Below are 25,813 nucleotides of genomic sequence, written 5' to 3' on the forward strand. Positions count from 1 at the left end.
TTGGCCATAAATGGGTCAAACGTTGAGTTTTTTTAGAATTTTTTTCTGCAATCCCATATGGAATCCTCTTCCAATTATGTTTCTGAAGTTTTTTTGTCCAAAAAGCAAGCCATAGCAAGAATAGGATTTCGGCCAGGTTTTGCCCCAAAAGCACTGAATTGGGAAAAACCATCAAAATCCAGGCCGTTTGACCCCGCCTGCAACAGTGCATTCTGCGGTTCGAACCCCAGTTCAGGCACCCTTTTTGGACCCTTTTTCAAATTTCAAAGTTCGCAGCACTGCACTGTGTACGATGAAATCACGAAAAATCGCCAAATACGGGAGCTCGCCAGAGCCAGGACCCATCTTTTTATGAATGGACTGTAGGCCCTATAACTACCCGACTCTCCCCCTAGGCCCTATAACTACCCGACTCTCCCCCTATAACTGTTGCAAAAGAAGGATCCACGAGCGGGATTCGAGCCCAGCACCCCTGTCTTCCCGGGACAGTGCCCTACCGATTAGGCTACCGGGGATCGCACACACTCATGGGTCCTTCTTGCTGCATAACTACCCGACTCTCCCCCTAACTACCCGACTCTCTCTCTAACTACCCGACTCTCCCCCTAACTACTCGACTCTCCCCCTAACTACCCGACTCTCCCCCTAACTGCTCGACTCTCCCCCTAACTGCCCGACTCCCCAGCCCCCCAACTACCCGACTCTCCCCCTAACTTCAAGGGCCCTAAGTGCTAGACTCTCCCCCTAATAAATACACAACAACAACAACAACAACAACAACAACAACAACAACAACAACAACAACAACAACAACAACAGCAGCAGCAGCAGCAGCAACACCATTCGGAACGATAACCGGTTAGAATGCTATCATACATGTAGTTTACTACACAAGGTGAGTTGACGCAGGGTGTGTAGATCTACGCTCAAATAACACATTACTCCCACATGTGTGACAAACTAACACAAACGGAATAGCGTAGAATGAAGGGGATATGAGCCCCACGGGCCACCAGGCACACTGCGACTAACACTGAGAAGTGCTAAGCCAATCACGAGAAGAGATCAATGCACATTGTACACATCAACTGGTAGTCTAGGTATGCTGTAGACAATGGAGCAATGCATGGTGCTGCCACTTATGCTGTACACCATGCATGTGTGGAGTGATTGACATTGGTATCTTAGCAATAAGAATCCACCCAATGGGGTGCACTCGGAATTGCACACCGTAGGCAGGAGTTTCACACTTTTAGGGATTCTCTAATCCACAACTTGTCTTCTAGACTATATGTCTCCCATGAATCGGTGGGGAGTTACTCCCCAGATACCAGCAGCAGCAGCAGCAGCAGCAGCAGCAGCAGCAGCAGCAGCAGATTGGGATCAGGGCAATGTGTGATCAAGGAAAGAAGAGTTCATTTCAACTTGATAATGTTATGGCAAGGTTACACATTCAATTAATACCTTGCTGGAAGACAGACATGTCGACAGTGAAAAGAGTTGAGAAAAAGGAACAGACCACCAGAAATAGAAGTAATTAGGAGCAGAAACAATCGGCAGTAGAAACACCGACCATTATGACAGGGAAAAATGAAAACAACCAAGCTATTCAAACAAACTCAGGCCTAAAGATCAGGACAAACAAGATATACACGGCGCAACCTAAGAAATAATCCTCTATCATGCACAGAATAAGAAAGTAAGGAACAAGGCGAGCTGCGAATTCCGATAAATATGCGCTCTACATGGCTAGCTGGATACCGTGAATGTGTGCAGTGGGCGCTGGCAGTGCTAATGAAGACCGTGCGTGCGCACTCAGCAGTGAAACCGCTCGCAGAATGGCTGTGAGCTGAATATAACGATAAGGTGTGTATGTGTGTGTGAACTGTAGTCAAGAAGAAATATAAACACTTCGCCAAAATGAGAATAATGAGTGGGCGTAGCTTGATTCAGTTCTGGATATTGCTTATTGTGGACTGGACATCAATCATCAGGGAGTCGTGAAACTACAACTCCGGCAAAATAATACATCAAGAAGGCCCAGTGTGTAGTGATGTGAGGCTGGATAGTTAGTTGGGACCAGAGCAAAAAAATATTGATTGAATACAGCAAATTTGCCAGGAAGGGGTTTGCAGATGAGAAGGCATCTAAAGTGGAATGTGGTTATTGGTTATAGGCAAGAGAAAGGGCAAAATGAGGAAGGGAAAGGGAGTAGAATATATTGGAAATCAAATTGCCTTGAAGACACTAACTAAAAGAGCTTCCAGTGGCTTCAAAAGAGGCCAAATGTCAGTCTCCGGACTAGAGTATTTCCATTTCACCAGAAAAAGGCGTAAGGTCTGACACGACGTGGTTAGAGAAATTCACAGGTCGACCGTGTCTAGCACATTCTCGTGGTGGGGGTGGGAGACATTTTGTACAGTGCGAGTCATTGGAGGCCTGAAACTTGTCACTACCGGCCAAAACGAACCACCTGTTGTGGGAACAACACAGGTGATGAAAGTAGTGGAAACGTGATTGCAGCTGTCGCACTTTAAATTAAAAGTCGCTATACTCCAGTACAACACAGAGTCATGAACCAGCGTGGCTGGTACTGCTCAATCATCGCAGACAGAAGCCAGCTCACTCGAGCACAGGCGAGCATTTCCTGGCGGAAACGGGCGACGATTCTGCTGAATCATCGCTCAATGTAGTGTATGGCGTGGCCATGCCACTGGCTTGTGAATAGCGCTGCTGAGTCTTCCTGCGAATCCTTGGGACAGAGTCATCCATGAGGCTCGCGTGGCGATGAAAGGCCTGCAAGAATGCCGGCACTTCATCCATCTTGGATATCCTGTACAGCATTTCTACGGGAGCGGCATATGCGTTCACCTCAGTATGTGCAGCCTGGCGCTGTGTCTCGGCTTCGGCTGTTTCAGGCCAGCTGTTTCTACGCTCAGCTGCCCTCTTGGCTGCGTTTAGGTCTGGCATTGAGCGGTGTCGATTCAACCCAGCTGAAGTTGCCCCATCGGAAACTATAACTGGATGTTCATAAATGGACTCCTCAAAGACGTCCTTGTCTGAGGACCTCAGGTATTTCGCTGCCGGCACAGGAGTGTTTGGTGCAGCCAGCATGCCTGACTCCCCGGGTAGGTCGGGGGCAATTTGTGAACGATTCTTTGACAGCTGGGACAGGACCGTGCGCAGCTGAGCATATGGATTGGTGTCAGAGTCCTCATCACCTACAGATAGGGATGGCGATGAGTTAGGAAGCAAACCCGTGCCTGGATGGATGGACAGGACCGATGAATATGGCGTATAGTCAAAGCTCTGGCTGGGCACTAATGAGTGGCGTGGTGATGTGTACGGTGTTGTGTCTTGAATAGTTTGCAGGCCACTGGATTGGAACCCTGTGATAGAAAACTTGAATGAATCAGGCTGACTCGAACCCTTTCGTTGAGATTGTGACATTAGTTCTTCCGGCACCTCTGTCACAGACAACAACATGTCCAAATCCTCAGAGTTGTAGGACACTTGAGATGACTTGCGGGACAGCATCCGATCTGGAGTTGAACTGTGCGACCGCGACCGCACCCTGCTCAGAGGTTCGACCTCACCATTGCGTCGTGAACGCATTGCTGGCGGCGACGCTTCGGACAGAGTCACGGAGGTGCGGCCGGGTGACCTGGATAACAATGAAATGGGTGCATCCAGCGGGAAGGCATACGGGTCTTCCAATTCCTGTGTTAGTGTCAATCGGTGAGCAGCTTCAGCTAATGTGTCACCAGTGCCTTCCTCTACGGCCACGTCACTGTGTTCTTCACTTGAGCAGGCTGGGGACGGGATAGATGAGTTTTCCTGCGAGCCGACTTGGCCTGGAGTGGACATGGTGTTAACAGACAATCTCCCACCGCTTTCGCATGGTATCACATCTAGCGGGTCGGCATAAGGGGAGAAGTCAGCCTCAGATGGAGGAGCACTTGAACCCAACACAGATTGTCGTGGCGTCCCCAACAAGTATGGAGAGTTGCCGTGGTACGAGCTTGTCACGCTGGTACCAATACCTCCACAATCAAGGGAGCGGTGCTTCATGTGGTGGATGCCAACGGTGTTGCTTCTAGCACGGTACATGCCCTGTTCCACCGCACTCTGGTCTACCTTGGACGTGTCAGTTTCTCCTTTTCGGCCGGTGTCAAGCGTGTTGGCTCTAAACCGTGCAAACTTTTTCCGTACTGCGTCTTTCGACATGCTCGGACGGCGGTCCACTGTGCTCAGTGATTTGCGCATGGAATCGGAGCTGCTGCGTGATCGCTGCGATGAATCAACCACCCAAGCGCTGCTCTTGGACGGTGGGACAGGAAAGCCGGATAAGTGTGTGTTGGAAGACGGTGGCCTTACTATTTTTGAGCCTGCCTGACTGGTGGATGTGGCGGACCGGGGACGAAACGATGCCATATCAGGCGCCAGTGCGCCGCTGGATATCACGGAGTGAGGTTGCATTTGTGCCAGTGTGGTACTGGATGTCATGGAGTGAGGTTGCATTGGCGCCTTCTGCGCTGGAGCCACCTGTATCCGCCTGTTAGGCAGCTGTGATTGGCTGCGAATTCGGTGGGCTGCCTGTTTTCGCGCTGCCTCCATGTCGGGAGAGTTTTTAGTCTCGGTACGTGCTCGTCTGGTTGGCTGCTGGAGCTTCAGTCTTGGCGTGGGAGCATTGGATGGAGCTCGAATATGTGGATGCCGCATTGCCCCTACACTCGCATAGTCTGACTCTGCCCCCTGGATAGCAGGGTCTTTGACCACAGTAGGTATTGCAGGTAGCGGCACATTGTGTTTGGACACAGATCTGTGTACCGCGTGTGGCAGAGAGTTGACGCGTGGCCTGCTCTCCTCGCCCACACTCTGCACACGCGCCGTAGAGAACGTTTTCTGAACTCCCCAACTGCCGAGTCGCTTTGGACGCATGCTAGTCGAAACCGGGCTGCCAGGTGCTCCCTGCTTTGAAAAGCTACCTCTCGCCGGCGAAATGCTCCGGATTCGTCCAAAGATTGACCCAAGAGAGGTGGGGGAGATGGCCGGCTGAGATGTGATCTTACGCGAAAGACCGAATGACCGGGTGCGATTAATGTCTAGTGGCTCGAGGAGAGAGTCGACAGTGGCATCGCGGGATAATCCCGGCCTTGGGTTGTAGCTAGCTGGGGGAGGTATGTTGGACATCGACGGTAACGACACCTTTCGCATGGCCAAACCCGGAGACTGCATAGGAGATCCATTTAAGCCGGCGGTGCCCATTGGTGCTGCAGAAACTGGACATGGCCTTCTGCTGTCGCTCTGTTCAGCTTCAAACTGGTCATTTCGTAGTCCAAGCCCAAATGAAGCGGGTACGCTGGTCGATGGTTGCGGCAATATTCCAATATTACTCATGTTCTTGGATGTTGTACCACTGATGCTTTCGCCTGGCCCTGCGCTAGAGGGACTAATTTCCGGCGACCACTCCTCCATGTATTCACTGGGCACTTCTGCTTCAAAAGACTTTGCTGAAGACCATTTCGCTGACATTCGCCTCCCCACATCCAGTGACCACTGCTTTGATACGGAGAATTTCCTGTTCTGCTGCTGCTGCTTGTCATTATACTCTGTCCTGCTGGTAGAGCCGGAAGATATCGTGCTGGCTCGCTTATGTATGGGACCGGCTCTGTGATTTTGATTGCTATCTGCGTAGGGGGACTTATTACTGTCAGTGGACCAGATACTGTGCGAGCTGGAAACGGCCATTTGGCGTTGCAGGCGCGGAGTTGTAGCCATCCGCTTGAGGACACCCAGCGTCGAAACGTTGTCCTCTTCTAGGACGGAGTGCATGCACATTTCCCGGTGGTCGTCAGCGCTGGTGTTCCCGTCGTTGCTGTCGGTGGAGCTGCGCTGGAGGCTGGACGTCGACCTGGATGTGCCAGACCTGGCGGAAACATTGTCCTTAAAGCTGGTGCTGCGTGGGCGAGCGGCCACCAACACCGCGCCATCGTCCACATCGTCGATGGTTTCGAAAAGCACCGCCGACGCGTCGTCAGTGTTCACACCACCGCCAGAGAGAGCCATGAAGCAGAACCCTCCTTCGTCCTGCCTGAACGGTCGGTCTCGCAGCGTCTGGCCCACTGCTGGAGACGCTATGCCCGAGGCGCTGTGCGTGAGCAGACGCAGTTGTGATGTGGGGTTGCCCATCGGAATCCTGCTCACAACAACAGGCACATAAGCGCGCACACATATACACATTGAGCATGAAAAAAGAAAGAAGAAAGTCTCTGATGCAAGAAAAGCAGTATATGGTCGGACAATGGAAAGGAGGTTTTACACTGGTGTTGGGACACTCGATTAAAGTTCTGAAAGAAGACAGAGCGAGAGAGCAAGAGAGCAAGAGAGCAAGAGAGAGAGAGAGAGAGAGAGAGAGAGAGAGAGAGAGAGAGAGAGAGAGAGAGAGAGAGAGAGAGAGAGAGAGAGAGAGAGAGAGAGGGGGGGGGAGAGACAGACAGAGAGACAGAGAGGGGGGGGGGGGGGGGGGGGGTGGGGGTGTACCAAGCACAATGGGATCAAGTACAGTAACACCTGGTGGAAGTCACCTCTGGGTTTAGCGACCACCTGCTCTTAACGACCGTTTTTCCATGCACCGACAGTTCTACACAGACACTGTGGGACCTGGTTCTAAAGACCACCTGGCTTTAACCCTTTGGAGTCCGTAACTTTTTTGCTTCCGCAGAATTTGTGGCAGTCACGAAAATGCGCACTCAATTTTCAACATTACTTTGGTTCTACTTCACCGATTTTGAAGATCTTGGGCTCGTTGGAAAGCTCTTGATGAGAGGAATACAATGAGCCTAAACTCGCCAAGAGAACTATTCATTGTCCGCCACAACGCGGCCCAAACGGGGGTCCAGCTCCAGATCTGAGACGAAATCGGTCTCCCTAGGCTGTAGCCATTTCACTGAATCTAGCTCGGAACTGTTCAATTTTTTTCGAGTAGAAGCTTACCTTGCCGTGACTTCGCGCCGCGCCGGTCCTGGTACTGGCCTGTCATGAAGCTGGGAAAATCCCTTTTTTTCACGCACTGCTGACTCGCAGCACGCAGCGCAGAAATTTCGAACTGTTTGATCTCTTGCCGCTCGCTCAAACTTCATCACAGGGACTTCGGACCTGTTTGAGGCGATAGCTGAGAGCTTTCTCTACCATCTAGACCCTTTGATTGTTGAATTTGGTCAAGATTTGGCCGAGAACCGAAAGTTTGACTGCGCCCACATGCACACAAAATGCCCATGGTTCGAAATCGAACCATGGACTCCAAAGGGTTAACGACCGCTTTTGCTTGCACCGTGGGGTGGTCGCTTTTAAACTAGGTTTCACTGTGTAGTCATGAGCGGAGGAGGTTGCTAAGACAATTTTAGTCACTGGACAGTGGCCGTACACAAGCGTCACGCGAAATTACACATCTATGAGCGACATCCACAGAACCTGCTGGGAGAGTACGCGTGCACTCGAGTCTCATCCTGAGCACGTTTTTTCTTCTTTTTTCAGCTACAGTATAACTGTATTTTTCATTGCAAAGCTGTCCTCGATTGTTGTGTTCGCTGTTCAAACGAAGTGGACATTCAATCAAGAAGGCAGAGGATATAGAGGACTTTCCAATGAGTCATACCGTGCGGACTATGAGGATTCGGGCCAAAGATAATCGAGTTCACCACCGATCACCGGACTTGAAACGGAGCTTGGGTGGCAAAAAAAGAAGACTGCACTGGAAGGAAACAGTGTTTTTCGAAAGAAGTTCCATTTTGCATACTGTAGTTTGAGAATACCAAAGGGCTGCTCGCGATCGGATGTTCCCACACCTGGATCGTCTTTGAGTTGTTATCGTTTTCCCTACGATGGAGAACGACGGAACCAGTGGATGACGGACACACGACTCGAGAACTTCGCTCCTGATGCAAATACTTCGAAGTACACGAATATTGTTCCATCGCTTCATTGGCGAAGAGAAAAGTCATGATCATCCCCTGTCACCCCAGTACGTATCGAACTAACTAACCAACTTGTTCAGCTCATTTTTGGCAGCACCAGTAAAGGCGGAAACACGAAGATGATTCCGAACACTATCAACTTACTTAGTTTGTTGGGGTGCAAGGTATAGCTGGAGTTTGATGATTGATAGGGCTGATGCTGATGGTAATGACTAATGTACCCAGCTCTATGCACGTACCTCTACATGACTGGTGGTGCTAGCTATTCTAGTACTGGCCCTGGGTGCAACTCATCATCTCTTCCATGCCAGTGTGTATGCCTCATGTTCTGCACAACGTGTATTTCCTTTGTCATGGATAAATACTCTGATCGACCTACTTGCGCAATCTTCTTCTGCTTCCCACTTGGTTGCTGCGCTGTGCAGTTCTTCATCTGCTGCGGCACATACTAGTATACCTCATCTTCTGTCTTTCTGGTCAATTAGGTACATGTATTCAGCTTCTTGATCTTCTTGTGGTGAGGATCATCTTGATCTTACTTCTTGTGTAACTCTTGCAAAGGCAGTAATGGAGGACACTCTACCGGTAATCAGCAACTGCTTATGGAGAATGCCAGGTCGAGGGACGGCCAGGAAAAAACAATTGCTGTATTGGATGTGCATTCATCAGCGTGTTTTAAGATCAGGACAACTAAGTTCGCCACTACACCAACTTTTTGGCTACATAGGAGCATGATGATGATGGCAGTGTTTGACTTTGTCAGTTTTCGTGCTACCAGCCACCGCATGTCAACTTTGTCATACTCGTACTGATAAGGAAGAAAAACCCACACACGCACGCACGCACACACACACACACACACACACACACACACACACACACACACACACTACTACTAATACTACTACTAGCAGCATGACTGCCCAGAGGGGCAAGTGTCACCCCTATGGAAAGGGGACCAGAAAACGGGACACGGATCACAAGCAGGACCGCGAATGTCTGGCTAGGTCCTGCTGCCGGCGGAAATTGCGTTTACAACGTGGGCAGCTGAGGGGCAGAGCTGCTCTCTCAGCAGCAGATGGTCTTGCACCACGATTGCAGTTGTGACGCTTGAACCCGGCCGCAGAACGGAAGCATCGCTGACATGTTGGGCAGTGCTGCTGGCAACAAGCTGAAAGTGGCACAGACAGACTGACTGTTGGTGTAGGAGAACTCGTGACAGGCTGGCATCGATGAACAGAGTAGCCACCCTTGCTGCGGAACCACCTCTGGCAGTTCTGGCATTGCACTGATCCACGCTGGAGCTGGATGGGAAGCCGTCTCTGAGTGGTGCACTTGTGCCGCGTTCTATCTGAGACCCGTGAGAAGTTCCGGTCACACACTGCGCAATGCACAGACTTGGGCATGGTGGAGCTCGACTGAGGGGCAACCCGTACTTCCCTCCACTGTTGGCGGTCCTGAGCAAGGATGAACCACTGAGATGGCTGTTGCAGTGCAACCTTGAGGTCGGTCATCACCGTGTCTTTCCACCGTCGCTGGGGACCACAAAACGGCCGAGGCACAGGTAGCCACCCAAAGAGGAGTTGGAGGGGGGTGCGATCCTCATCCATACGCGCAACGTGCCCAGTCCATTCCAGACGCCGATTGCGGAGGCGTGTAGACATCAGTACTGGGTCTCCCCAACGGTTCCGCAGGTCTGTGGATGACAGCCGCTCGGACCACTGACGAGGCTTGGTGATGCTGAGGACAGTCCGGATGCATTGATGGTGGAATTTATCCAAACTTCTGATATCCCGTTGGAGTGGGGTCCAACACTCTCCGCCATACAGTAATATTGAGGAAACGCAGGCCATGTACAGGTGGCGTTTACTAGAGAGGGACAGAGATCTGTCAGTGAATACCTTCTGGAGGGCTCCGAAGGCCTTTGAGGCTTCGGCAATACGGCGCTTGATGTCGGATGAAGAACGACTGTCAGGGGTCACTATGGATCCTAGGTAGGTGAACTTCGGCACGGCTTCGATAGTGCCAAGGGGGAGAACGATGTCAGCCGAGTCTTCAGCAGAGACCCCATGGCCCGCCGTCATGATCTTCGTCTTGGCGATGCTCACAGTTAGTCCAAATTCTCGGGCAACACTACAGAAGAGCTCCACACCAAACTCAGCATCACTACGGCATTCAGACACGAGAACGGCATCATCAGCATACTCCAGGTCACTAACAGACAGTGACTCGCCAGCCCTGCGCGATGATGAGCGGGGGTAGAGTTGACCATCGATGGAAAACTGGATGCTGACAGAGTGACTACGACCTGGGCACGGTGCTCCAATTTCTGCCCAGCTGAAGTAAAATCCATGTACACTATTTTCGTGTAGTGTTCATTGACGGTGCCAGCCACTGGTGAGTGACCCAGTGGTGTAGGTGTTGACATTCAGCACACATCACATTTCAGTCTCCAACGTAAATTCAGTCAAACAACACTGCACTGCAGCAACATGGGAACATGCTTCTCCCAGGCCCACCATGCAAGTGCAGTGTGCGCCAAGAACAATTCCAGGTAATTCAGCAGCTACCCAAGGATGGACAGGTTCGGCAAAAACACTCCGCGAGTGCCTGACGTTTGCAAACGTATTTTGTTGACAGATGTTGTTTCTTCCTTCGATTGGGCAAGACACGATAATGTGCCAACCCAGCCAGCAATGAGACACATGCATTTGTATCCATCAGGGCTATTGTAAGACTTTAGAGAGTCCTTTGCATATGTGCTGGGGACATTCACTAAATATTTAGAGAGGCCTGGATACCCAACGCAGGGGGATTGGCTGAAAGGTCTTCGTCCATAGGTAAATATGGATCAATGTACTGGGCCCACGGATTCTGTCAATCTTCTCGCGGCAACGCCTCTTCAAGGCTGGAATAAACAGTAGAGTAACTACGGCTAGTAATCCTCGCGACTTACCGAAACTATTCACCACATCAAAGAAAAGCAAAAGTGCTTCACCACTGCGACGGCCTGCAACATCATTTTCAACCGTACACCGAACAACACATTTGATTCTCTTTTTGCCACCCAAGCACATTTTACCGTAGGACACGGACTTGTCTTTTGGGTGACCTTTGGGTGGACACCGGGAAGGCGCCAAAAAAGTGATGTAATGAAAAGTCCTCTATAGGAGCCTGATTGGAGTTTCTCGTGGCATAGGACGGCCACACAGAGAGTCAGAGACACGTTGCGATTTTCTGAATATAAAATACCGTACGCACGATGCAGAGTTCAATTTGTGCGATATCAAAATTGTTTGTGATCTACCACATCGAGCAGAACGCGATCTAAGCACAAGCTTACTGACGGTTAGGCTGCCGACCTGACTGGACAAATGCTCCCTGGCTTCACCAGACGCCAGAAGTCGGAAACCATGTCCTTTGCCGCCACGTCCATCTCCAAGAAGAACTCCATCTTCGTCTAAAAAGGCTTGAAATACTCAATATTCAACCGGGATTCACGGCCTCACGCTTTCTCAGATCGAATTTGTTGTAGCAGTTGCAGGGCAGATCCCCGCCACTACTTCAACAGGGTTTTGCTTCACAGCATGCCTGGAACAAGCCATATCGAGGTTGCAAGCTACCCCTCTCAGCAAGAAATTTGAAATTTCAATGGTGGAACAGGCGCGTAGCCAGAGTGGATACTTTGCAGTCAGGTATCCATACGTGCTTGGCCAGAACATGTCAACATGCACTATACTACTATCCTGCCAGTTCATGGACAAGTCTACAGGCACTGACTTCACGCGTCGAAACTACTGTTGACTGAAGAAGAGTACGCAGGGTCCACATGTAGCCGTAAGTTGTAGGACATCTAGTCTATGTACATTTGTGAAGCTCGAGGATAGGCTTGTACTTCTTTGAACCGCTGTTCGCATTCGCTGTGTGAACCACATTGCAATAGTGCTGCACAGCACCGGTGCAGTGCGGATCACACCCACTTTTTGCACTAGCAAAACCGGAGTCGAAATCCAAGTTGGAAAGTCACAGTCTTTTTGTTTCGAAAGCTTTCAGTTTGTTTTTATTTTGTTTTTATTCTTCGCCACCAATTTCCAAGTTCTGTCAGTGTGGCAGGTACACGTGTGAAGCGATTTCACCAAGCGAAAATTGGAGATTTGTTTTGAGCGACTTCTTCCAAGCGTCATGATAGCGGTTGTTCAGACAACTCTTCAAGTGCTGACGCTGTGTCGGTGCCCGATTCTGTCGACTCTGGCGGCGAATTCGCTTCAGGCCAGCCCAAAAGTGTGGCCTCTCCGAGAATCTCTGACTCTCAATATTAGTCTGGAACGTTGGGGGAGTTGTCGTCACCCGAGGATGGTCCCGGTTGTCTTGTAGAAGGTGATTCTTCGGAACCTGCAGCGCGACATGAAGCCGGTACTCTTCTTCAGCAACTGGTTGACGATGCCGGCGTTTTGTGAACGTTTGATGATCCGGAAAAAGGGAGAAGTGCATCGACAGTGGCTGGTGCGTAGGGCTCGTGGCTGAAGTTACCCGTTTCGGCTAAGTTCAAAGGAGACTTTTGAGCTACTGCAGCACCATTTCCGACCACCTAGGAGGTTTACCAGTCCATGCATACGGTATGGCCTCTTGGCGATGAAAGTACGTGGCCAGCACATGAGGCTCAGTTGCTACTGGCTGGAAACTTACGTCTGGCTGACCGTTCCAAGTGTGTGAGTGATGGGTTTCGTTTCACATGCACATAGTTTGGAGGGTAGAGCAACAAGTTTGGACATCAACTAGGTCTGCTGTTTTCTAGTCGCCAGCAACTAAACCACGGGGCATTCTCCCAATCATTGTGTGAACACCACGGCTCACACCCCTGTGAACCAGTATCATGTATTTGTTGCAAATGCTGCATACATAACCTGTAATTTACTCAATCTGCGGGCGGAACTGTTTCGTCATTTATTGATAGCTTGCATAGACCTCGGTCCTACCGGTAGGACCATCATACACAGACATGCTGCATGGCCTCTGTTCTAACATTGACCTAAAACTTGACCCTAAACTGTTGCTCAGGGGCTAATGAAGGAGTCCACAAATTTTAGACGTGATCGCACAAGGCATAGTACGAAATTCCATGGTAACAGCAAATGGTAACCATGGAAACGGTGTATGGAATTATGCCTTCCACTGCCTTGGCAGACTAATAAAAACATTAGTACCTCACCACGATTGATGTGCCAAGGTCAAAATTCACTTTGGACAGAGTTGCTAGCGCTCCGACAGGAGTATGTGCGGCCATTTTGACAATTGATAAAATTGCGCGTATGCAATGCACTGGACATAGTCTTGCATTTTGCGCCATTACTTTGCCTGACAAAGACCTCATCTCAACAATTTTTTCAAGAATTTTCTCAACCAAAAGCACTTTTGCAGCACGATTTATTGGGTCCTACCGGTAGGACCCGTGGTCCTACCGGTAGGACGGCATGCAAGCTATCATTATGGACTTGTAAGCGTAGCACAGAGGCTGTATTTTATAATAATAATTCTATAAATTGAAACAGTGTACTAACTTTTGCTATCAATTACACGCGTCTGTGTTGTATATTGCAACTGCCAGATATTTCGCCTAGCCTCTTTCAAAATGTATGGTTGGCGGCGCGATCGTTCTACCTACGTCATTCAAACTTTGCAGGACGGTTCCGACCTACATGCTAGGCATGGAACCACAGGGTTTGATGTCATAGCTGACACACAAAGTCACACACACACACACAGCACATTGGTGTGCACAGATACTAAATTAGTGGACGTCGTCATCTTCCCGCTGATCTCAAATGTACGATGGCGTGCTATTTCGCCTGACGGGAAACATGTCCATGCTAAAGGAGAGCTTAGAAAAGAGGGGCAAGGCACTGTCGCGACCCCCCGCTTGTTTTCAAAATAGAAAGATTTAGTAGTTTTCAGATTCCATAAAAACCACGCCATCTTTTGAAGGTGAACAAACTGCAACATATTCAGCCAGACTAGGAGTCAGGTGAGGCCCTGAACATTAGAGAGGTTAAGATGCACGTTATTTCCGACGTGACGCGCAATTTCACGTCAAATTTGGCGTAAAACTCCAAATTTCGACGTGAGCAGCAGGTCGCTCGCGTTGATTTTTCGACGTGCGAGCAAATAACGCGAGCTGAACTTTCGTGTCACGTCGGAAATAACGTTCATCTTAACCTCTCTAATGTCGAGGCGCTAACCTACCCAACTCAGCCGAAAGAAAACATTCCGGTGGAAAGCAATATTAGTGGCAACCATACACGGCCTCCGCCAACAAGAAAGAAAAAACTTACTTCTCCGGCTCACGGGAAAGTTTCCTTTTCTTCCAAAAGATTAGTCCCAACAGTGTCAACATAACGAGGGCTCCAATACCAGCACCGATGCCCAGGAACAGGGTTGTTGACGAGATAGTCGCTGCGAATAAGAACACGCACAAGATACGTGCACACACGCATGCAACATCGCAAACACAAAGATGTAGGCAAGCACACGCACACACTCATGCACGCACGAACAAAAACGCACACAAAGAACATTGCACACACATGTGTGTCATGCCCTGAGACTGACTCGTCACGACTCATCATTGCGAGGTCTGCAGTACTCACTCGAAACACAGCTCCCCAGCTCTTTGCTGTAGACACCGCTTGGCAAGCACGAGATCGCCGCCGTGCCGCTAAGCTCAAAGTCGACGTTGCACACGAGCATGATGACCGTGCCATTTCGAATTGGCGTCTCCAAGGTTTGAATCTTACCATTATGCGGCGGGTCTAACGCTGGACATAGCCCTACACAGTACAAGCAAAAAAGAAGAAACACAGCATACTGTAAACCGCCCAATATTGGCGTCACTAAATTTTCGCGATTTCTTAGAACCAGCGAGTTTGCGATGGCAAAAGTTCGCGAAGCACTGGGACCACCCACTGTTGAAGTTAGATTTTGCCATGGTTAATATTCGCGTTACGCTCGTCTCGCGAAAATAGCAAACATTAATCCGTCGCGAATATTACAGTCCATTCAGAAAAAAATGAACTTCTAGCTTTTGGCCATAAATGGGTCAAACGTTGAGTTTTTTTAGAATTTTTTTCTGCAATCCCATATGGAATCCTCTTCCAATTATGTTTCTGAAGTTTTTTTGTCCAAAAAGCAAGCCATAGCAAGAATAGGATTTCGGCCAGGTTTTGCCCCAAAAGCACTGAATTGGGAAAAACCATCAAAATCCAGGCCGTTTGACCCCGCCTGCAACAGTGCATTCTGCGGTTCGAACCCCAGTTCAGGCACCCTTTTTGGACCCTTTTTCAAATTTCAAAGTTCGCAGCACTGCACTGTGTACGATGAAATCACGAAAAATCGCCAAATACGGGAGCTCGCCAGAACCAGGACCCATCTTTTTATGAATGGACTGTAGGCAGTTTACAGTAGTGTATATGAACGGCAATCTCGGCAGTCTATTCTGCAGAGGCGTTTCGCTTGGCTAAGAATTCGCACACGCAAACACAGCCACACATTATTAGAGAGTTGAATGATGCACGCCATTTCCGACGTGAAGCAAAAGTTCAGCTCGCGTTATTTGGCTCGCGCGTCGAAAAACAACGCAACGCATGTCACGACGTTGACATGATGTTCAACGTCATGAGATTATTTGCAGTACACGTCATAGTTTGTGTTCTCTACCCCGGTTTGTTTCCGCGTTCCCACACCGAAGCGGGGCCGCGTGTTTATTATTTCTACTGACTCACTCGCCTCTTGGCGACTTTCCTCCATGTTTTTTCCTCCTTTTTTGCTCTGCGCAAGCGCCTTGCGCTTTAGTCGTCGTCTTCTTTCAGTTCACAGCAAGAACAATAATTTTACCTCTTGTGCAGTGTCAGTCAAATTCAGTCAAATCAAGCTCTCCCGATCCCAAGAAACTTTCTGGCGTGTGCACAAAGTGGTGCCGAAACCCGGGACATGAACCGCACCGGAGCTCGAAACGAGCCGTGCGTACCATTCCAATCTTGAGAAAGATAGACTCGACTCAAATAATTTGTAAGCAGCTTGCCCGATTTGGGTCGTCGAGCTAACATGCCGAAGAGAGCAGTGACGACCGGCACGCAGATCATGCGCCGGGCCAAGATCGCGCAGCTGCAAGGATCCATCGACGAACTCGTCAAAGAGGCCGAACTCCTTTTATCGAAGGAAGGAGGTCAAAGGGCCGACGAGTTGTCGCCAGAACACGTGGACTCGGATCCAAAAAAGCTAAGTACACTTGTGGATTGTATTGTTGAAGAATTGTACGCATATGATGAGGCGTGTGATGCATTGGCCAGTGTTTTGGACTCGGAGACTCTGGAGGGTTCAGATGAGGCTCTGCAAACGGAGATCTGCGATGTGGTTGCGTATTCGGTACGCATCAGAGGGTCAATTGTTGAATGCAAGCGATCTCCGCAGTACAGAGCCCAGACGAACCGTCCAGAAGCTGCTACTACTAGTACTAGCTCACCAAGTAGCACCAAGAGTACGGGCAGTGCGGGTATCAAACAAGAAACTAGTATGGTTGATTTGTCCAGCATCCAACAGTCAATAGGAGATCTTGTTCGTACGCAGTCTATTACACATAGTCAACACCAGCAAGTATTACAGTCGCAAGAGGATCTAATCAAACAACACCAACTAGTCGTACAACACATGCAAGCATCATCACCTCAACCACAACCAGCTCCCACAAGTTCAGTCAATTTGCCCAAATTTGAAATACCAACATTTTCTGGTGATTTCCTGAAATGGGCTGAGTTTCACGATATGTTTGTTGCGTCTATTGATGCGAATCAAGGGTTGTCGGGTGTCCAGAAACTGTCGTACCTAAGAGATCACGTAACGGGTTTGGCTCGGGATGCCATAGCTGGCTTGCCCATATCAGATACCAACTACACAACCGCGCTTGACATTCTCCGCAAACGTTTCGGGAATGATCAGCTTCGCGTCAATGCACACTACACGGCAATCATGGACTTACCGCCTGCGTCCAACGCTACTCCATCTTTGCGTAGGTTGCACGATGCGTTGGAGGTGCACTTGCGAAGCCTCACAGCGCTTGGTGAGAATGTTAATCAGGCGGTGTTTGTGTCAATGATTACGAACAAATTGCCACGCACCACGCTAGCGGCTTTGGAATTAAAAAAGGGGCCACAATCCTGGACCGTTTCGGACTTGCGCGCTGCAGTAGCCAACTTCATAATAGCGAATGAAGCAGCAGATCGCCTCAGCCAGCCACCGAAAAAATCGCACGAATCACCATCTGCCAGTGCGTCCGGTCAATCTCTTGTTGCCTCAGCTTCAGCTACTTCAAAAGCGAAGCCCAAGAGAGTGTGTGTTTTTTGCAGTTCGGAGGCACATTTCTCTGACGAATGCAATAAGTACACTACAGTAGAAGCGAGGAAGAGCGTAGCTAAACAAAGGTGTTTCAAGTGTTTGCGATCAGGCCACTCCGTGCACGATTGCTCTAGCAAACGGCGGTGTTTCTATTGCCACAATCCTGCACACCACAGCAGCTTGTGTCCAGATAAATTCACTGCCGCATCCACTCAGAGGCAAGCTTCCACTATGAGCCCGAATGCTCAGTCCTTCAAACCCAAGCCTGCCACGAGCACGGTCGCAAACGCCGATCACCAGATCATGATGCAAACTGCTGTGGCACCGTTTCTCTCCTCCAAGCTGAAGCCGATCAATGGCCGTATTCTCTTTGATACCGGCTCCACCAAGACATACATCACGCAAGCTTATCGAGATCAGCTCGATTTGCCCACAATCGGAAATGAAACACTCTCCTTGGCTACATTTGGGAACAACAAAAGAAAAAGTACCGTGTACGCCAAGGTGAGTTTGACCATGCAGTGTAAGGATGGGTCCACTCGTGCGATTCAGGCCAGTGTACTTCCGAACATAACCGCTCCAATTGCGCGATGTCCACTTGCTTCTTCTTTTCCTCTTCTACAGTCTCTGCCACTTGCAGAACCGCTCTCCAGCAGCGCAGAGCCCATGGTCGTAGACGTCTTGATTGGTCTCGATCACTATTATGATATTATCGGCAAGGACCGCACCGAACTAAGCGGTGGTCTGGTCTTGCTCGACTCCGTTCTTGGTTTTATCTGTACCGGCAGTCTGCCTGTGCCTGCCACCACAGAGGCGCAGTCATGTCTTGCTCATCAAACAGACACGGACCCTGAATTCGACCTCCGTAAGTTCTGGTCGACAGAGAGCTTGGGTACTTTTGACGATACGTCGTCGCAAGATCTTGTGGGCGAGCGCTTCGCCAACTCCATCTCCTTTGCCGAGGGTCGGTACGCGGTGAGTTGGCCCTGGAGGGACTCACATCCTCCTCTTCCGACAAACTACGGTCTGGCTTTCGGTCGCCTGAAGGCACAAGTGCGTCGCCTCGAAGCCCATCCGGAACTTCTTGACCAGTACGATACCGTGATTCAAGACCAGCTTGACAGGGGCATGATAGAAGATGTTCCTCGTGGTTTTACAACCAACCAGATTCACTACCTTCCACACCATTCAGTACTCAAACCTACTGCTACTACCACGAAGCTGAGGGTAGTGTATGATGCGTCCGCAAAATGTTCCGAAAAACTCGCCAGTCTCAACGACTGCTTGCACGCTGGCCCCAATCTTGTTCCAGACCTTTGCGGTATTCTTCTTCGTTTTCGTCTTTCTCCGGTAGCCATAAGTGGAGACGTAGAAAAGGCCTTTCTGCAGATTGGTCTGCACTCACATGATCGTGACGTGACCCGCTTCCTATGGCTGCACGATGCATCCAGCTCAGCTACTCCAGACAACATACGACAACTTCGTTTCTGTCGTGTTCCGTTTGGCGTTGTCAGCAGTCCATATCTCTTGGCTGCCACTATTCAGCATCATCTTAGCGCTGCTGATACAACAGATTCCGACCTAGTGTCTCGCAATATTTACGTTGACAACCTGTTCCTTGGTGCCAACTCTGGGACGGAGGCGATTGCTATCTATGATGCCACGAAGCGCCTCTTCAGTGTTGCGTCTATGAATGTTCGCGAGTGGTCTAGTAATTCTGCAGAGTTTCTTAGCAGCATTCCAGAACCAGACCGAGCCAAGGGTACTATCCACAAGTGCCTCGGTATGCTGTGGGATACAGAACATGATACTCTACATATTGCACCTGTCAGTGCCGTATCCAAGTCGGCCACAACGAAGCGGAGTATCCTTCGACATACTGCCCAATTCTTTGACCCCCTTGGTCTCCAGTCTCCTGTTCTTGTTGGTGCGAAGATTCTGCTTCAGGATCTTTGGAAGCTGAACGTCGGCTGGGACGACGACCTTCCACAAGACATCATTTGTAGATGGTGTGATATTGCGGCTCAACTTGAACTTGCTGCATCAACGAAATGTCCACGATTCATCAGTGCACCACGTGCCAGCGACGCTCGGTTTTCTCTCCACGTCTTCAGCGACGCATCTGGGCTGGCTTACGGTACCGTTGCTTACCTTACTACTACGATTGACGATCAACACACGTCGAACCTTCTAATCAGCAAGTCCCGTGTTGCACCTGTTGCTTCACCTACCATTCCACGTCTGGAATTAATGGCCGCGCTTCTCGGTGTTCGTCTGATCCAATTCGTCCGTCGGGAACTTCCGCTCACTTTCTCCTCTACCTTTCTATGGTCAGACTCCACCACAGTTCTCCATTGGCTGGCCTCTTCTGACAAACTACCTGTCTTCGTCAACAACCGTATTGATGCCATTCGTGCGGTTCCCGATGTTGCCTATCGCTATGTCCGCTCTGCCGACAATCCCGCCGACTTGCCTTCACGCGGTGTCTCTGTTCCTTCCCTTCAAGCCAGCTCGCTATGGTGGCACGGTCCACACTTCCTTGCCACTGCTGACCATCACGCCGAGCCAGCACTTGATCACCATGTCAACGTTGCCGCTGGGGAGGGTCCTTCAAGCACTTCGGAGATACCTGCACCTGTATCACACCCAACAGAGTCCACCGGTCCAGACACTGAGCTTGCACACGAAATGAAAAAAAAGCCTGATGCGCATCACGAACAAAAAAAAACATGTGATGAACCACCATTTGGTATTGATTGTGCCAGGTTTTCGTCTTTCAGTGCCTTAGTGCGTGTTTCTGCTCTGTGTTTGCGGTTTCTCTCCAGGTTGAGACCACAAGGCGGCAAGTCCTTCGGGGTGGATTCTAGTTGTAACTCAGAGGTCAAGGTAGCCAAAATCATGTGGCTACACCATGCACAACAGAATCTGTCAGACGTCAGTGCTGTCGAAAATTGTAAGAAGCACAGCCCGAAGGACAAGCTGCGGCTCTTCCTCGATGAGAACCGCCTCATCAGATGCAGAGGACGCTTGGAGAACGCCGAACTTTGCTATCAAGCAAAGTATCCAGTACTGATTCCCCAAACGCATCCCATCACCCAGCTCATCATCAACGATTGTCACCTGATGACGATGCATGGCGGCGTTGCACACACGCTATCAAGACTGCGTTACGAGTACTGGTTACCACGAGGGCGTGCAACAGTGAAGTCATTCATCACTAAGTGCCTGACTTGCCGGAAGCACCACGGTGGTCCATACCGCACCCCAGATATGGCCCCGCTTCCATCTGCCCGCGCAACAAGATCTATCCCGTTCACCCATGTGGGACTAGATTACTTCGGTCCTCTGCTCGTCAAGCACCAGCCAAGTACCAAGAAGGTATGGGTCCTCCTAGTGACATGTATGGCAACTAGAGCTGTCCATCTAGAACTGGTGGCAGACATGACCACAGAGGAATTCCTGCTAGCGTTCCGCAGGTTCGTGTCGTTGCGTGGTTGCCCGGAAGAGGTAGTGTCTGACAACGCGCCACAATTCATCCTAGCTAAGTCTGTTCTGGATGTGGCCTTTGAAGAAATGGCAGCGAACTTGTTTAGTTGAATCAGCTAGACAGTTGGTAGTTCACATCTGAACTCTCTCTTTCTCTCTCTCTCTCTCTCTCTCTCTCTCTCTCTCTCTCTCTCTCTCTCTGTGTGTGACGGTCTACTCTCTTTCACCCTTGCGTAATATATGCACTTATTGTGTTTTGTTTCCACGTTACTTTGTTACGAATTATCTCCTTTTCTCTGCATCTCTTGCGGGGGAGTGTCACGACGTTGACATGATGTTCAACGTCATGAGATTATTTGCAGTACACGTCATAGTTTGTGTTCTCTACCCCGGTTTGTTTCCGCGTTCCCACACCGAAGCGGGGCCGCGTGTTTATTATTTCTACTGACTCACTCGCCTCTTGGCGACTTTCCTCCATGTTTTTTCCTCCTTTTTTGCTCTGCGCAAGCGCCTTGCGCTTTAGTCGTCGTCTTCTTTCAGTTCACAGCAAGAACAATAATTTTACCTCTTGTGCAGTGTCAGTCAAATTCAGTCAAATCAAGCTCTCCCGATCCCAAGAAACTTTCTGGCGTGTGCACAACGCAAGTGACCTGCAGCTCACGTCTAATTCGGCATTCGGCCCTTATTCCCAATCGAACGCGGTTGAGTAAGCGGTCACGTGCTCATTTACAGCCTGTTTGGGCCCGTTTATGTCACTCGAGTTGAACCTTTGAACCAGGGAGTCGTAAAAGCCTCTTACGACTCCCTACTTTGAACCTTTGAGTTGAATCTTGATGTGAAAAATGTACTCTGCAGGCACGTGACCGCTCACTCAACCGTGTTCGATTGGGAATAAGGGCCGAACGCTGCATCGCAGCCTTTTCGGACCAAAACCAGTCGACTCAGCGGCCACAAGACTACAACATATGGACCAATCGCGGTCATCCGTGCTTTTATAAGAACGGAACGGCGTTTTTAGTGACTTTTTCCATACAAATCCCTATCTAGTAGGTTGCAGTCACCCAGTTTCGGTGGAAGCGCGCGAGTTCGATTGGGAATAAAGGAGGAAGGGAGCGTCTCAGCGTCCTCGGACCAAGACCATTCGACTCAGCACCACGAAGACTACAACTGGTGAAAATTTGATTTTAGGGTATACTTCCCCTTTAACCTCTCTATTTAGTCTCTACGCAGTCAACATTCATAGTAAAATTTACTATCGAAATGGTCGTCAGTACCTATACGGCGAGACGTACGTCGTGTGGAATTACTTGTTATTGTACTTAATAGGATGTTGACTTTTCGGTTTGTCACAATTCAATCTCTACCATGGCGAGAAATGTGCTATGCCGAAATGTTGTACGAGATAATGCAGGTTTACAGAGTCACGAAGGTTGGATGCCAATGGATGGGCTTCTCGTGTGCTCTAGATGGCAATCGTGAGTCAGTCAAGCATCAAGTCAAGTGGGCAGAAAAGCTCTAGCTCCGATGTGGCGAGCGAACACCAAACATGTTAATAGGGAAATTCAAGTCCTACCATGCCCAGACTCGCACAGTGCCAACATGTTGTTGATTTACGGTACATTACAACCAGGTGCGGCCCAGCCTGGTTCCCAGCGAGCCCAGGAACCACCCTAACTGCGCTCTAACGTCGCATCATTAGTCACTGTGCAAACATCTACACATGCCTATTCCTTGCCCAATGTCATGTGACCACCACCTATTGTGATGGCCATACTCTTTTCGTCACAGCAACGCTCACACACATATGCCCACATGCACGAACGCATACACATACACACACACACAGACAGACACACACAAACATGCACACAAATACGCCTGCACACGTGCACACACACGTGCCCACAAAACGCACCCCCCACACAGACATGCACATACGCACACACGATCACACGTGCACACACAAACACATGCGCGTGCACACACACACACACACACACACCGGTGCAGGGCTGAACAGGAGCGAGGGAGGGGGGGGGGGGGGTAAGGAAGTGTGTGAGAGAGAGAGAGAGAGAGAGAGAGAGAGAGAGAGAGAGAGAGAGAGAGAGAGAGAGAGAGAGAGAGAGAGAGAGAGAGAGAGAGAGAGAAAGAGAGATCACTCCGTTTACATGTACACTGAGTACGTACCTTCCTGTGCATGCACTATCCAACACAGCAAGAGAAGCAGCCCCAGTCGCGCCTGGCCCGCACTTTGCGCTTTCCGCATACCAGCTGCCAGCAGCCGGCAACATCTGGCGGCAACGCTAAGGCCTTTGCATGCCCTCGCTTCCGTACACACACAATTATATTCTTCAAAGTTATAATGTCAGTATTGTTGATAGTCGCTGCACGCCAGCGGGCAGCTGTGGCTTCCTGAAGCAGCACACGGCAGAGGCAGAAGCGACATTGCTGTATTTTCCGGAGTATTGGCCGCATTTTTAAAAACCAGTAATTCACACAAACACGTCGGTGCGGCTAGGCTCATACTACGATGGGCAAAATAACGCCGACTGATACACAGTAGACATATGCGGATAATGTTGAATTCGGTACTTTTTCTGGTAAGTTTCATGCATGTTTGGTACGTGGATAAAGAAATGGAGCAGAATTCGAGGATTTGCCCGCCATAAGGCTTGTATGGTTCTGCCAATTTTACTGCTTTTCGAGCAGAATGTGCCACCTTTTCGAGCATTGTCCGCCAATGCCTAATACCCAGGGCAGATGTCTGTATGCAGGCGCGTAGCACAGCCTTTAGAGGTGGTCCGGCAGGAGGTTCGTCCCGGGGGGGGGGCTGTGACCCGGGAAATTTTGAAATTAGGGTGCAAAATCCTGCATTCTGGGCACCTTTGGCCGTGGTCAGGCGAAAAAGTGTTCCGGCCAGAGCCGGACCGGCTGCTACGCCCCTGGTATGACTACTACTATTATTCACTTCGTCCTGGGGGCAAGACATGGGCAAGTTGCCACACTGGGGTGCGAGCCCGCCTCTAGGCCCCGGACGTACAGCTCGATCAACGCGTCTTTTAGAATGAGTGAAGAGGACCCACGCCTTGATCTGGTGACCTGTGTCATGGGGATTTGCAGTCAGATGTACGACCGCGGGGAGGGGGCTCAAACCCGCGACCTCTCGGTTCACAGGCAAGCGCAGTATACAATGCACATCATGTGACATTGTACTACCGGGGACGGCGGGGAGCGTTCATGGACTGTCTAGTGTATGCTATACTCTGTGGAAGTATTGATACCAAGAGTACATAACCCCCAAGAGTGTGCAACTGCCTGCACAACCTTCATGCTGTGCTGCGACGGCAGAACTTCACATCACGTGACAAAGTTCAAAAGGTTACGCTGGCAAACAGTGCAAAGCAGGGAGTCGTACAATACCGGGTATTTTACGACTCCCTGGTGCAAAGTGACCACAAGAGAGTTGAGCCCAAAGCTGGATTGTGTACAACCCTGTATCAATCATGCACAGAGTGCAAATAATGTGTACGGGTTCATCACGTGATGTGAGGTTCTGCCGTCAGACCGGCCCATAGCTGGAGTTGCACACTCTTGGGGGTCATGTACTCTTGCTGATACTAATAGGCTATCCTGGTACATTCTTTGCAAGAGTAACTTAGTCTCTCTCCCTCACAAACTGTTGGTCTTGTCCAGTGAGGTCTACTGTGCTACAAGCAGTTATATCTGTTGCCAGAGGAATGTGTCCTTGAAACAACTTGATATGATGCATAGAGCTAGATATGTCCTCCAGTGATAAGGAACAAGGACATGGGGAAATGATCCGCCCTTTAGTTGAACTTGGGCCCAACCACCCTTAGGCCTTCAGGAGTTGGCTACTGAGTACTGGCCTGAGAACACCTCTTGAATAGGGCTGCTGTAGACACCCGATAATACTCATGACCACAGCTCCAGAGTGCTAGAGCTTAGCTTAGGACTACACCACGGAGTGTGATACAGTGCTGCTTGTCACTTGCTTATTTTTCGTGAACCTAAGTTACGCTACATGCCTCCCCCCCCCGGTCGCTGACATGCATAATATTCTCGTGGAAGATACCAAAATGCTCAGCTTGTAAAATTGATCATTATAATTTCCCCGCAAACCTCACAAACCATACCCTAGCCTGCGAACTGGCAGCTTTCGAACACCAGCCGGGGCCCTAGGAAGGGCACCGACGACAGAAGAATAGAGCCCGTATACGCGTACGAGCCTATTGTCTCACCTGTCCTTTCTCGCCACCGACACCACCATCCGAAGACCGGCGTTTCCCAAAGAACGCACCCTGCTCCACGTCCGGACACGGTCATCACCGAAGCATGACTTCCACCACAAGGAACTACTCTCTAGTCTAACCCTAAGCCTGCTACAGTAGTGAAGACCTTTTCTCGAATATTATTAGAATGTTTCAAACAACGGCATCGACGTGACCTGAGTCCTCGCTACGTACATGCAGAATCGGACAACAGCAGAAAAGCCGAGATCGAGTAGAAAAATCGAGGCTATTCTCAGTTTGCTTCCGGTCGCACATGTGGATCAGGCCGGGAGTCGCAACAAGATGCCCGATGGATGAGTGATATGCGCAGGTAGATCTACCCGAGAGAGTGTGCAAGTCTTCGGGGCTAAATAAGGTATCCGAGAAGGAAATCCCAAAAATTTGAGGGAGTGATTTTGCTCTCCAATCTGTACTGATCACGCATATGGCATTATAATCATGGTCGGTGATCAAGACGGCCGCCATGGCGCTATGTTTCATTCGTACAATGTATTTGTGTCGCACATACAATAATTATTATGTAAATCGATCATTGTCCATTTATATCATGTAACGACATAGGCCCTTTGAACTTTGACCCCAATGACCCCCACAATAATTGCATCTACAACTACATCATGTACCGGTACTTGCACTGTGTCTGCAATTAGGGAGTAG

At 49.8% G+C, this 25,813-nt stretch overlaps 1 protein-coding gene across 1 annotated transcript; it reads right to left on the minus strand.

Moving 5' to 3' along the window:
- Positions 1–1,420: 1,420 nt before the first annotated feature.
- LOC135824594 (uncharacterized) lies at positions 1,421–25,343 on the minus strand. The gene is made up of 5 exons (XM_065337328.1): positions 25,106–25,343; positions 23,034–23,258; positions 14,621–14,800; positions 14,306–14,426; positions 1,421–6,199 (listed from the first exon to the last, which is right to left on the minus strand). The coding sequence occupies exons 2-5, from the start codon at positions 23,110–23,112 to the stop codon at positions 2,623–2,625; spliced, it is 3,957 nt and encodes a 1,318-aa protein (XP_065193400.1). The 5' UTR covers positions 23,113–23,258; positions 25,106–25,343; the 3' UTR covers positions 1,421–2,622.
- Positions 25,344–25,813: the final 470 nt, after the last annotated feature.

Source organism: Sycon ciliatum, chromosome 9 (genome assembly GCF_964019385.1).
Source record: "Sycon ciliatum chromosome 9, ocSycCili1.1, whole genome shotgun sequence".
Lineage (NCBI taxonomy): Eukaryota > Metazoa > Porifera > Calcarea > Leucosolenida > Sycettidae > Sycon > Sycon ciliatum.

What these genes read in the sequence shown, in the direction of transcription:
- LOC135824594 (XM_065337328.1), bottom strand. Translation starts at nt 23,112, where the DNA reads ATGCGGAAAGCGCAAAGTGCGGGCCAGGCGCGACTGGGGCTGCTTCTC. An exon ending in GATAGTGCATGCACAGGAAG is followed by an intron (nt 14,801 to 23,033) that starts GTACGTACTCAG and finishes TGTACTGTGTAG; the next exon opens with GGCTATGTCCAGCGTTAGAC. An exon ending in GCTGGGGAGCTGTGTTTCGA is followed by an intron (nt 14,427 to 14,620) that starts GTGAGTACTGCA and finishes TCTTATTCGCAG; the next exon opens with CGACTATCTCGTCAACAACC.